Here is a 12,569-nt window from a genome sequence, read left to right as displayed (position 1 = left end):
TGTGTAGTTCATTCTCCAAGAACAAACCAGCCAAAAAGCTCCTACACATGTAGAGTTATGCTTCAATGCTGGCAGAAAGCACCTCCAAGAAGAGCTCATCAAAGCTTTCTCAGTGTCTCTCCCATTCCGCATTCAAAGCGGTAAATTCAAGCCATGCTGTTGCTGCGGATCATTCTCTGTCGTTCTCAGTTCGTCTCCAAAACTCCAATTTTAATTCAAGCGATAAAGGTTCGTTTTATTCATAGGTTTCTCTCTGTTGAATATATATATCATGTTCGTGTATATATTTAATATAAATTATTTAAGTTCTGTATTCTATGTATATAAATCTGTGGATGTGTGTGTGTATACATATATAATTTGTAAATATCAAATACATAATCATTATTAGATTAGAGACATATCCAAGTCAGACCTGTGCCACAAGCGCAAAATACTATGCAATTTTTGGAACCGATTCGAATCGATTCGCCACACACAAAAAGCCATTGAATCAATCGATATTCAATCAATACATTTAAATACATATGAGTAGAGTAACAATCAATAATAGTTTGCAGGTTGATGGTTCTTCTGATTGAGAAATTCGTAGCATTTCCTCCTCTGACATACCCGTTCCAAATGATTATTTTAATATCAAACTTTCCACAGTCCCTCACTCCCGTTTCTTATTTACAATCTACTAGTACTCGTTAATGGAATAACCAGACAGAATCTGGCCTACAAAATATTACACTTTGACTGGCACTAATGGGCCTAATACAATTACGAAACAAACACAAAAAAAACACACGGAAACAAGCTAGATATGTGGGGATCATATCAGATATTGATAATATTGGCCACAACAAAACGTTTTTTAAGCATGCTGAGGCCCACTCTCTAACATATTTATATACAAGCTAAAATGGAAATAATTATTGGTGGCCGTAAAGTGGAAGTATAAGTAGACTTACAACTAAATAGAGGCTAAACAAAACAACTAAAGCAGCCAATCGAATTGAGCTTAGAATAGTAAATAACAAAACATACACAAAACACAATGGAGCATAACAGAATCTAAGCTAGAGAATGTGTCTCGATCCTTCATAGCCAAAATGACCACAGAAACAGTAGCAACAGCATCAGCGGAGGCGGGTGCATCAGTTAGGAAATTGCACACAGCTTCTTTAGCTCGCCCTCGGTCTCGTCCACATCGAGCTGCAGGCCAGAGGCATTGTTGGGCAACGCTCGACCCTCAATGTTGGGCAGATACGGCTCATAGCTTAGACCTTTGCGCTCGTAAAACAATAAATATGCGGCACTTGGGTCAATCACGGGCTTCTGGGATATCTCGCGGCAGGAGCTGTCATTGTAACAATACCAGGAGCCAGACGAATTCGATGCGTAGGAAATGTAGTGGCCTCCGTTCAGCATGCCAGAGTGGGACTACAAAAGAGAGAGGTCAGCTCCAAGTGTGCTACGGAAGGACTTACGTCTACTTACCACAACAGCATACAGCTTGTACTTGGGATCGAACTCATCCACATCTGGCTTAAGGCGATGCTGATGATAGTCCTCGAATTCACCATCCACAATGGGCGTCTTGGTAAGACTCGTCGAGATGAGGCGCTGTCGTCTGGCTGCATTGATCGTTTTGCTTTGGCGTAAAATATTCCCCGTGGCAGCCCCAGTAGCTGCAGTAGCTCCCGTACCCACTGTAGACGTTGAAGCCGTCTGCGTAGCAGATGAGTTTGTTGTTTGGTCCTCATTCACCTGGTCCTGGATCTCGTCCAGTTCGCTAACACTTTGATTGCTTGGCATTGCCTTTGTCACACTATCACTGTCCGCTTTCAGTTCCAGCAGCTCCTTGTGCCGCAATATCGTCTCCTGCGGCACTGAGGCCAGATACGGTGTGGGATCGAATTCGTCAAACGGAAAATGAACCACCTTCTGTGACTTGACCCACTTGCCGTTGACACAGTTGAAGCGCTTCAAGTGCACAATCTGTAGGCAAATTAAACATTGATTGAGATACGATACAATAAATAGGGGAAACACTTTTCAACGCACTAATATCGGTGGCAGTTTCCAGATCTGAAGCTTCTTGGTGGCTGGCTTCTTGCCCTTGCAGTGACTGCAGTAATACCACTGCTCCAGCTTCTCCTCGGAGGTAAACGCGCGCAGGCAATGATTAAGGTCCACGGGCTCCACTTGCTCCCGCCGACATATGGCAATGGTCTCATGGTCCACCCAAAGCTAAACAATAAAGAGGATTAGATTGGGTGGAAAGAGACTGACTGCTGGCAGACTGTGTCTACTTACACGCTCCAAGGTGCTTTGGTAGCGTAAATGCAGGGCAGTCGGATCCCAGTCGATGGCAATTGTAAAGTCTTCAAAGTATTTTGTTGTTGGAGTATAAGACAACGAAGCGGTGTACTCGGGTGTCCGTTTCACCTCCAGATTTGGTAGCGATGGGAACTTGGCATTCATTTTTGGTGTCGGCGTATTACCTGCAAGGACAACGAATGGAATGAGTCCAGATTTAAGACACAGCATGATGACAGCACTTACTGGCACCCACAGTATTGATGGGCGGAAGCGCGCCCTGGAGCACATATTCGTTATTGCAGCGTATCTCGCACCCACGACAGAAGCTCGACCACGGACAGATGGCACAGGTGAGGCCATCTGCTTTAACGGCACGCAACGTGAATGGGAAATCGTAGCCCAGGCTGTCGTCGCTGCAGGAAGAAGACAAGAAAAATGTCCTTACATTCAAAGTCAAAGTGCTGGGAATTCAGCTAAACTCTTACCAATCGGCGGCATGATTTGCTTGCTCTGTTGTCGCTGGCAATGGGCTGAGCAGTCGGCTCACCTGCAGCCAGACAGCGCAATACAGATCCTTGTGGGTGCCACCGTCGCAGTTGGGTATGAGCAGGGGCACACCAAACAGACTGGGGCGTGTCTTGTGGTACGAGAGAAAGTAGCTGTCGTGACGCGTGATCTTGCGGTGGACAGCCACCAGATACTTGCCCGCCCTGTGGGGCTGCGAGGAGCGACGTGAGTAGACGCCACTGCTGGTCTCCGGCTGTGAGGTGGTTATCTGCAGCTCCATATCCAAATCCTCCCCCTCTTCGGCATCGGCATGGTCCCCCACATCGTGACCCTCCTCCAGGCTGGAGGCGGCACCCAGCGTATGCCCAGTGCTGTGGCCACTGGAGTCGTTAGGTGTCGTCCGAAACGAATTATCATCGCCGCTTCCGCTGCCATGGCGACTGCTGCCCGCAACCAATGCCAGCTCCACCATGGGCATGGGATCCGTCAGGGAGCTCTCCATTGAATTCTCACCCGACTGATTTGTATACGACATGGAACTGGTGTTGCTCTCCGTGTGCAGCAGCTTCGCGGCGGACACTCGCTTCTGCTGTGTGGCGGCTGTGCCGTGCATGAAAGTGTTCTCCGGACTGCAGCTTAGTATGAGCGACTCCTGTACCAATATTTGTCATTAGAATGGATTGAAATAGCTTTGGTGTTTTGTGTGTGTGTGTTGGTATGTGTATGAGTGTGAAGGATTTTAAAGCTTTCAATTAACCAAGGTTCAAGCTACTCGTAAATATGGTACAACATTTTCTATTGGAGGGGTTGATAAACGCTCAAACTCAACTCAAATTCTACATACAAACAATTACTGATATTTAATTAAATTAACTTTTAATTTATACTTTCGCTTTGCATTTAGCTGGGGTTTCAGTTTGGCTGGGGTTATTGGCAGAGAGGGAATAAAATGCAATTGTTGATAATGTTGATAAGTTGATAATGCGGCAGCGCACAGTGGAGTTCAATTGCCAATCTAACCAACATAAAATCTACATAAATTAATCCAATTTTGTAAGCTAGATTGGCTGTTTTACAGACTGTGTGCTGATTGGGTTGGGTGATTTAAAAAGATACAAAAGTTTAAAAAGGGAAACTAAATCATTTGATGCTCTATCAATAGGTATCTACTATATACAATAATGATGGAAAATATCTATGAAGTAAGCTGTCGAAATGCGTTTGGGTGAGTGCTATTACAATTCCCACTCTGATATCTCGATGGAAATTGCTTACGATACGGGGGAGGAGTCAATAATCAAATACAACAAAGGACTACTACAACTTGTTTAGATTTTAGATTTCGTAGGGAACAACAGAGATTGCATGGCACTGGCCATAATATATTTAAACTCAATCAAAACCCAATTTGTTAACAATTAACAATCCGCAAAGGGGATTCAAAGTGTTTGTTTAAGCAATAATTTACACAGAGAGAGAGAGAGAGAAATAGGCCAAAACAGCAAATTAAATGTGATTAGTAGTAGAAAATATAACAATAACTGTAATCAAATCAATTTGGTAACAGTGTGCAAGAGTAGTAAGAAGTGAATAAGGAGAATATACAGAGAGCGAGAGATAGAGAGAGAGTAGTGGGAGCTGTTTTTGTTGTAGTTTTAGTTAAAAGAGGAAGCCCACAAACCACGCGCGGCAGACAACAGGCGGCAACTTGTCATTTAACATATTTGTATTTAATATATTTCGATTCGATCATGTAAATATCGTGTAAATGATATTGATTCTATGAAGAAACAGGTGGAGACGGAGACAGAGTCAGAGTCGGAGTCGGAGTCAGAGTCAGAGAAGATGACTGACTCTCTCGATAGTTTGTTTGTTTTTGTTGTTGTATTTGTATTTCATTGAGAGCGTTTCCTGGTCAAAAAATGGTGTTCAGAAGTTCAGAATTGTAAGGATTCGATATGGGGGTATCCACCCGGAGGTAGGGATTGGCGCAAATCAAAGATATTAAATACGTGTATATGTTAATTATAGTTTAGAAGCCATACCTTGAAGCAAAATAGGCTGTGGGGCATGCACTCTCTTTTTCCAAAGCACCGGCTTACCTTTCCGGCATCATCTGGCAGCAGCTCGTGCACCAGGCCACTGTTTCCACTATTTCCATTTCCATTTCCGCTGCCATTGCTGTTGTTGCTATTGATGCTTATGTATCTGGCTACCTCCTGCATTTGGTCCACCTCCGTATCATAGCCATTGCATAAAGCTTTGCTCGAGGTTTGCAGTGTACCCAAAGAAGGCAGCGAGTCCTGCTGGGTCGTGGCAAGAGCAGAGGCTGCAATAGAGAGCACAAATATTCAAGATTCTAGCTTGCCAGCGAGTGCCTCTCAATGGTTTACCAGAGGTTCGTTGTATATCCTTCAGACCCTGCTCGATATGCGTGCTGAGCACCGAATTTGAACGTGTCCGTACGCTATTCTGCTCCGGCAGCTGATAGACATACAACTCTTTGGCTGTCTGCGTGCGCAGTTTCTCCTCATCGCCCACCAGCTGGCGTATCTGCGAGTTCCATAGCTCGCACACCAGCATCAGGCTCGGCTGCAGCGGGCAGAGTGTGGCCAGCTTGTGTTTCAGGTCTCCATACTTGCACTCCGAGTTCAAGCGCAGCCCGTACTTAATAGGAACACTCCCATCGAGTAGGATAACTGGGGAGAGACAGTATAGAGTTATAGTTCGTTTTTTCCAGTTCCTGAGTATTTGCCTTACCCAACACCTCCAAGTACACATAGTTTTCGACGGGCAGCGGCAGACTGAGTAAACTGAACGGATCGAAGCGCACCGACTCGTGGCCGCAGCCCAGACAGCTAACCTTGGACTTTAGCTGGCCGTAGAAGAGGTCAATGATGATCGACTGATTGCGGGCATGATGTTGCGCCCAGGCCTCGGCAGCAACGATCTTGTCGGGGCGTCCATTTGAGTCCTTTAACTCGCTGTACGGCTTCTCCATCACCCGATTGAGGTCCTCGTGCAGGGCATCCAGCAGCCACTCGAGCAGCTCCTGTGTGTCATGCTGGCCCCCGCCGGCAAACTGTGGCGCATGCTTGTTCACACAGAAGCGAAGTTTCAGTGGAGCCACCGAACGCGTCGTTGCCGTCCACACCTCCTTGAGCAGCTCCGCGTAGCGCATGGCCAGCTGTCCTCGGGTGCCCAGCTTGTTGGCCGCATTTAGCTCGAAGCGGTGCATCTCCCGCTGGAAGTACTGGGCCAGGGGCTGGGTGTTGAAGAGCACTTGCAGCGCGGCGTTCATGAAGCAGGTGTTGCCCAGATTGTGCAGCCCCGTGGCGCCCGGAGCGTGCACAGACATGATGGAGCTGCGGGTGAGGCGTCGTCGGTCGCCAGGTGCACCACCGGTGCCCAGGCCGCTCTGCGCACTAGCCAGCGAGCCAAGCTCCTCCGGCCAGGTCAGATCTTTGTTGCGTATCTCCAGCAAGAGCTGATCATTGTCGCGAATAAACAGCTCCTTCAGGCACATGGCATCCTCCTCCAGTAATATGGCACCGTTGTCCAGTTGCGGCACATGCCACAGCCGTATGTCCTCCGCCTTGAGGCGCAGCTGCTCGCAGAGGAACTCCCCCACCTGACGCACAGTGGCCAGGCGACTGAATGCCGCCGTGTACGCCAGATAGCGCTTCGGGGGCTGCAGCACGTTGCTGGCCGCAATGGCTGCATAGCCACCACCCGAGGCCAGGACCCCATAGCCGCCGCTCACTGTGGAACCCCAGCTACCCAGCTGCGATCCCGTTCCTCCCGCCCCGCCGCCCACACTCGTCTGAGAGGGTTGCGCCTGGTGCAGCAGAATGCGCAGGTTCAAAGGGTAAAGCTCCAGCTCCACATCTGTATTGGGCGGTTGAATAACCTACGAGGAAGCAGAGAGATTACGAATTGTTACCGTTTGACATTATTCAATCTCACCTGACGGGGCAATGGCAGGTTGTCGCCGTACCATCGATTCAGGGCCTTCCACAGGGATTTGGGCACCAGCTCAAAGTCGTGACTTTGCACGATGGGCGTGTCTCGCTTCAGGTGGCCGCCCTCGCCGGTGAGTGTGCGCACATTGCGGTATGGATTGGCCGTGATCAGATTGCTGTTGTCAATGGCTCCCGGACGCATGGGACCGCAGTGGCGTCCAGCCGAAATGCCGCTACTTGCCGACCCTGAACCGGAGCCTGAGCCAGAGCCCAGCGAGTAGCTGTCGTGCTGTTCGAGGCTGTTGGTGTTGAAGCTCTCGTCACAGACGAGTGCCTCATCGACGGCACTGCGCTGGCTGGCGGTGCGCTTGCAGTAGTCGCAGGTGTGGGCCGTGTGCTGGGTGTACGACATCCAGTTGAGCCACCAGTCGCGCGATATGAGATACCAGAACTGTCCAACGCGATACGGACGCCGCTCCTCGCGCCGCAGCCAGCCACGTACGATGTCGTTCTCCATGTGCTTGCATTGCGGCCAGAGGCCAAATACGATATGGCATAGCTCGAATATGAGGTCCAGCAGTGGCTGCATCAGCCGAAGGTTGCACTGTACGTTCCACAGCATAAAATCCTCGGCCGTCAGTGAGACATTGTCGCGAGTGACATTGCTGGGTGCACCATCCGGACTCTTCCGCTGCCCAAACTCAAGAATATCGCTGATTACATGCTGTCTAGTTAGCTCCTTGTACTGCTGCGAGTCGCGGTTCTCCTTGGCCACAAACAGAAGCACATTGATCATTTGCATGGTCTCCTCATGGCTCAGCACTCCATCACGATCCACATCGAAGATTTTGAAGCAGACTGCATGGAAGAATGGGAAGAATTTGAGCAAATGAATGCAGCAGCAGCAGCATAAAGTGACAGTACTTACAGCGCGTTCTTTCCACACCGGGTCCACGACAGGCGGCGCTAACGCCACAGCACAGCTCCTTGAAGTCGATATGACCATCGCGATTCTCATCAAAGGCATTGAAGAGTCCGGCCAGTGCATTCTTTGGTATGGGTGGGCTGATCAGCGGTCCAAGGAACTGCAAATCGATTTGACCATTCTGTGAGGTGTTCTTCAAACGCCAAAACTCTTTCTCTAGATCGCCAATGTCCTGCAAAAAACAGCCAAAGATGAATAAAATTGCGATCAAGGCTGCGAAATCTCTCTCTTACCTTTTCCTCCAAATGTGTGACTCCGGCCAGGCTTTGATAGAATGTTGGCGTCTCTAGCTCTGAGGTGAGACTGACGCAATTATCGGCAAGTAGCCATTTGGAAAGTACTGTGGCATTGCGATGCTTTACAATCCAGTCCTGAAACTGTTCAAAATTGACTCGTTCGCTTTGCGCAAACAAGGAGACGCTCTCGAACGGAGCCAGATTCACGTTGCGCACATAGTCCGACTTGATGATGTACGTGCCAGAGTCGTTGCAGTAGAGGTTCCACAAGAATCTATGGCGAGATAGGGCGTTAAATTTGCTGGCACTTGGTATCCTATCTTGTGACTTACTTGGTTTTTTCCTCCTGGGAGCCGCGAGTGATCAGCACCAGTCCGCAGAGCAGATCCTTGAAGGAGATGCCGCGTTGGTTGCCACCGCAGGCGCCATAGAGCATGTCCGTGATCTTAGGCGGCACGCCCTCGCACAGGACATCCTGCTGGAAGGCATTGCGACTGAGGTAGAGTCGACCCACGCCCGCCGACTTCTTAAAGGCATCTTTCAGGCGTCGCAGCTCCGTATCGCTCACTTCAAATGGAAATCAATGAGTAATGGCTGCTGAATTGAATTAATTAATGGATGGTTTATCCCATCCCATCAGAGGGGAGCCCCCACAATAACTACGTGTATAATTTTGATGAGTGATTTTTCACACCACAAGCCGGCACTGCGACGTCAGTGGAGATCACATTGACTGATTGTAAAACCTCATTTGTGGGAATCTTGTTTTAGTGTTGATTTCAGGAGAAGTTACATAGAATGCAGCCTCTCAAACCTCTCCTTACCCTTCTCCTTGCACTTGTACCCACATACAGTTTCGGCGATGATTAAAAATCGTCACTCAAAACGGTTTATCGACCAAATATTTAACGACATACTGCACAAGTAGAAAAACCACATGCATAACTCATCGAAGTGTGTATACTCTGTAGAACAAATGCTAGTGCTAATGCTTTTATTCAATTCTAATTCCTAACGTATTCGTTTGGCCTGCCTCGTAAGCCATATAACGAGATAGGCGAAGAGAATAAGAATGCGGGGAAGAGAGCAGTCAGTTATCGGCATTAAAGTATTGAACCAGTCGAGGCGAGAGTGTTTGCAACGGTGAGTACTCGACAGACGGCCGTCGCAATTGATAACCGCAAATTGAGCGGCGTGCAAATGCAATGCGGAATAATTTTTAGCAAGTGCAAAATAGTCGAGAGAAGAAATGCGACGTCATGGAAACGGAATTTGATTGAAAAGCTGCAATTCTGTTTCACGTTCTCTGTTTTCTGGCTTGCATGCAAGCATTCATTTCCATTTCCATTTTCTTTCCCTTACCCCTTCGCTATCCCTTTCTTCTGCTTGCTGCCTTCCATTGAAAGCGAACAACCGGTCGTTGTGTCTAATAAGAAACACACGCACCTAGACGGGGGAGGGGGTCTTATCAGTAACATTTGGATGTTTTTTGCTTTTGATTTGTTGCTCTTGCTGTAAAGTAAAGGGGGCAATTGGGAGTAGTAGAGTGGTTTTTGGTTCGAAAGATTCGCGTGGCTAAAATAATCTACAACTTAGGAAAGATTAAACCTTGATAGTGGGTTTTCTGTATGTGTGTATGCAGAAAGTATGTCCTTCAATTTATTCATTGGAACATCTGTAAGAGTATTAGCATTCATAATTTATCCGCAAAATTCCAAGTTATCCGAAACCGCCATGTACTCTTCCCCCTTCCCATCGACAAAACAGAACAAGAAGAGCGTGCACTGCAATAGCTGGCTATGCTTTGTCTTTTCTCGCCCCACCACCTACCCCCTTTGTGCTGCGACCACTGCGAAGGCGGCGGATGGCTAAGCTTTTCTATTGTGACGTCACTGTCGACGGAGACGCAAATACCCCCACAGAGAGATGCGGAACAGGCACGGCAAACACAAATGCAAGTAAAAGGCAAAAAGATAGCGAAAATCCCGAAAAAGACGGAAAGGGAGAGGGAATGGAGAACGTGAGGGTGTGAGCGAGTGACCAGCAGCAAGCATGGAAGTAGAATGGGAGCACAACAATAGAATCGATAAGGCGCAGTTACACCTGTGTTGGTGGGCTATATAATTGTTTTTGTTTTTGGGCTTCTAGAACTGACGTCGCGATTCGTGTCGTTGTGACCCATTTTAAGTGGACGCCAGCTCCGACAGCGGGTGCTGGGCACGTCAATGTGTGGATCCAATAGAACAGGCTTTGAAGGTTATTCCCTTACCACGTTTGACTGCATCCTCGTAGCTGATGCAGGCATGTTTAGACTCCTTTGTGCCCATAGTAGTGTAATGTGCGGGGGTGGTGTGAGTGCGACGACGGCCAATTGGTGGGGTGCTGCTGCGTCGTCTCGGGCTTCACTTTTCACATTTGTTTTGGTTGTTTGTGGACCGTTGCAGTTGGGGCTCGAGTGTATGACACTGATTAACGACGAGAAGAAGGCCTGGAGTCTGGAATCTGTCTGGAATTCACCTGTCCTGTGCAATGTTATTTGCTATTTTTTTTTTTTGTTTTGGTATTTAATCGCTGCCGCGAAATTGGATGCTCGCACGACGATGAGTCCGCATTGACCAGGTACTTCAGTTCGATGATGGGGATGTCGATATTTTCTTGACTATCGATGGTTGTTAATGAGACCATGCATGGTGTTGCATTGGCATATTCTTATAATTTAAACAATATGATGCTTAGTTTAAAGTGTGGTCGTGTGTAAGAGTTTAACAAAATATATAAAATCACGCAAAATAATTATGAGAATATAAACTCCGATTCACGCCAGGTAAGTATTGGAGCAAAGCTGTAACAAGTTACATATTACGACGTGGCGATTTCCCCCTTGTAAAGGCGGGTGGCCAAATAATTCCCCTCTACCTAAGGGTAGAGCGGTAACTTAAAACCTCAAAAAAAAAAAAAAAATAACAAAATATATAGTAGTGAAATGGATTGATGTGTATGTGTAGGTGTAGGCGTGTATTGCAACAAAAAATTGCCTCAGAAAGTAGGAACAACAGAAGGTTGCTCCTCAAGGTGACTTCCGTTGGCACCGAGTTAACCCGACCTGAATAAAATCCAGTGTCCAAATCCAAATCCAAAATCCAAATTCGATTCACAACTCCAAATTAGCCTCAATAATAAATTTGGGCAATTCTTAAAAAAAAAACCAGGCTCCTTTGTGAGCAATAGCTCCTTAAGATCTTTAAAGCGATGCAAATTTTTATATTTTTTCCTGATAATAGCATGTCGTTGGCAGAAGAAGATTTCATGTTCCGCATTGTCGAGAACGTTGCAAACTTCGCCAATGTTGGTGTTTCTGGCTTTGATTTTGTGTAAAAAAAACGTTATCTTAGGTTCGATTAGTTACCAGTCTATTTATGACCTTTATGTTTTTTGCACTCCAGTCGCGAGCCCAGTGCCATGGTTTCACAGGAATTTCATTGTAAATTGAAGAAAAATAAATTCCTTTGGTTTTTGATATTTCCTTGTACTCATTGTTCCAATCCGTCTGAACTTTTATTTTAACTTTTCTAATTACTTCATCAAATGTTAGGGGTAAATTAAATAGTTTGCCAACATTAGTGGCTGATTTGGCTAGTATATCAGTCTTTTCATTAATGGCAATGTTCTTGTGACCGGGTATCCAGTGCACAATAAATTTGCTCGTGAAGGAATTGTCCATGTTGAGGTGGATTTCGTCTGTTAAGTATGAATTTGATTAATTTCTCTTCAGAGCCTTCTTTAAGGCGCCTTGACTATCGCAGAGAATTACAGTTTTGCTGTATCTTTTATTTTGATATCTTAATGCCGTCAATACTGCGTTTATAGTACGGATGAGGAACTATTTCATTTTAACTATAGCTATTGTTTCTAGGGTAATCTAAGATACCTACACTATTTCCACCATCGATGGTGGCCACTTTCGATGTTTTCCCAACCCGAGTTTAATTCGGCACTATAGATAAAGTATATCAAATTATACCGTCTCATTATAAAAATATACCGTAGTCTTAAATTTTTCCTCGATTTTGATGTTTTATTTGATTTTACAAGCTTGCAAAGACTTTTAACACTTAAAAAATAATTTATTCCGTTTGAAGAATCAATTTGAGGTATTTTAAATACTAATTGTTACTGGTTTGTATACCTTATGACCTAATATTTTACAAATTCAAACATTCAAATCACCCCTTCTGGAAGCAATGAAGCTTTGTATCCAGTATGTAAGTGTATGTAACATGTAGAGACTAACTATATTAACTGATATCATAAAATTTTTTCAAAAACTGCGCGCGCAACTAAAGACATAAGAAATTCTATTATTTTTCTGAAATGGAAAGGGAACGGTGCAGTTCTTTCAAATGCGATATTCACATATTACATGCATGTTCTTCTATTTCTCTATAGATATTCACATATTACATATATGTTCTATACCAACAATCTTTTGTGAGTATGCACTGTACGTACATTCGATACAATTCAATATCTTAATGCTACAAATTCATATTACTTATACACATTACTAGT

The 12,569-nt window shown here is 45.9% G+C and overlaps 1 protein-coding gene across 2 annotated transcripts; it reads right to left on the bottom strand.

Moving 5' to 3' along the window:
• Positions 1-267: 267 nt before the first annotated feature.
• LOC117580449 (ubiquitin carboxyl-terminal hydrolase 32) lies at positions 268-10,601 on the bottom strand. Of its 2 annotated transcripts, none has more exons than XM_034267009.1 (14): positions 10,270-10,601; positions 8,333-8,567; positions 7,998-8,274; positions 7,708-7,936; positions 6,784-7,637; positions 5,578-6,727; positions 5,211-5,516; positions 4,863-5,146; positions 2,796-3,469; positions 2,554-2,723; positions 2,305-2,492; positions 2,053-2,238; positions 1,486-1,986; positions 268-1,428 (listed from the first exon to the last, which is right to left on the bottom strand). In XM_034267009.1, exons 1-14 carry the CDS (start codon positions 10,325-10,327, stop codon positions 1,147-1,149), a joined length of 5,394 nt encoding a protein of 1,797 aa, XP_034122900.1. In that variant the 5' UTR covers positions 10,328-10,601; the 3' UTR covers positions 268-1,146. The 2 variants fall into 2 exon arrangements, with proteins under 2 accessions (XP_034122900.1, XP_034122901.1); XM_034267010.1 differs by having other exon boundaries at positions 4,920-5,146.
• Between the last annotated feature and the right edge of the window lie 1,968 nt (positions 10,602-12,569).

The sequence above is a fragment of the Drosophila guanche genome, unplaced genomic scaffold (assembly GCF_900245975.1).
Source record: "Drosophila guanche unplaced genomic scaffold, DGUA_6, whole genome shotgun sequence".
NCBI lineage: Eukaryota > Metazoa > Arthropoda > Insecta > Diptera > Drosophilidae > Drosophila > Drosophila guanche.
The sequence above is the reverse complement of the archived record's forward strand: the minus strand, read 5'-3'. Positions and strand labels throughout refer to the sequence as shown.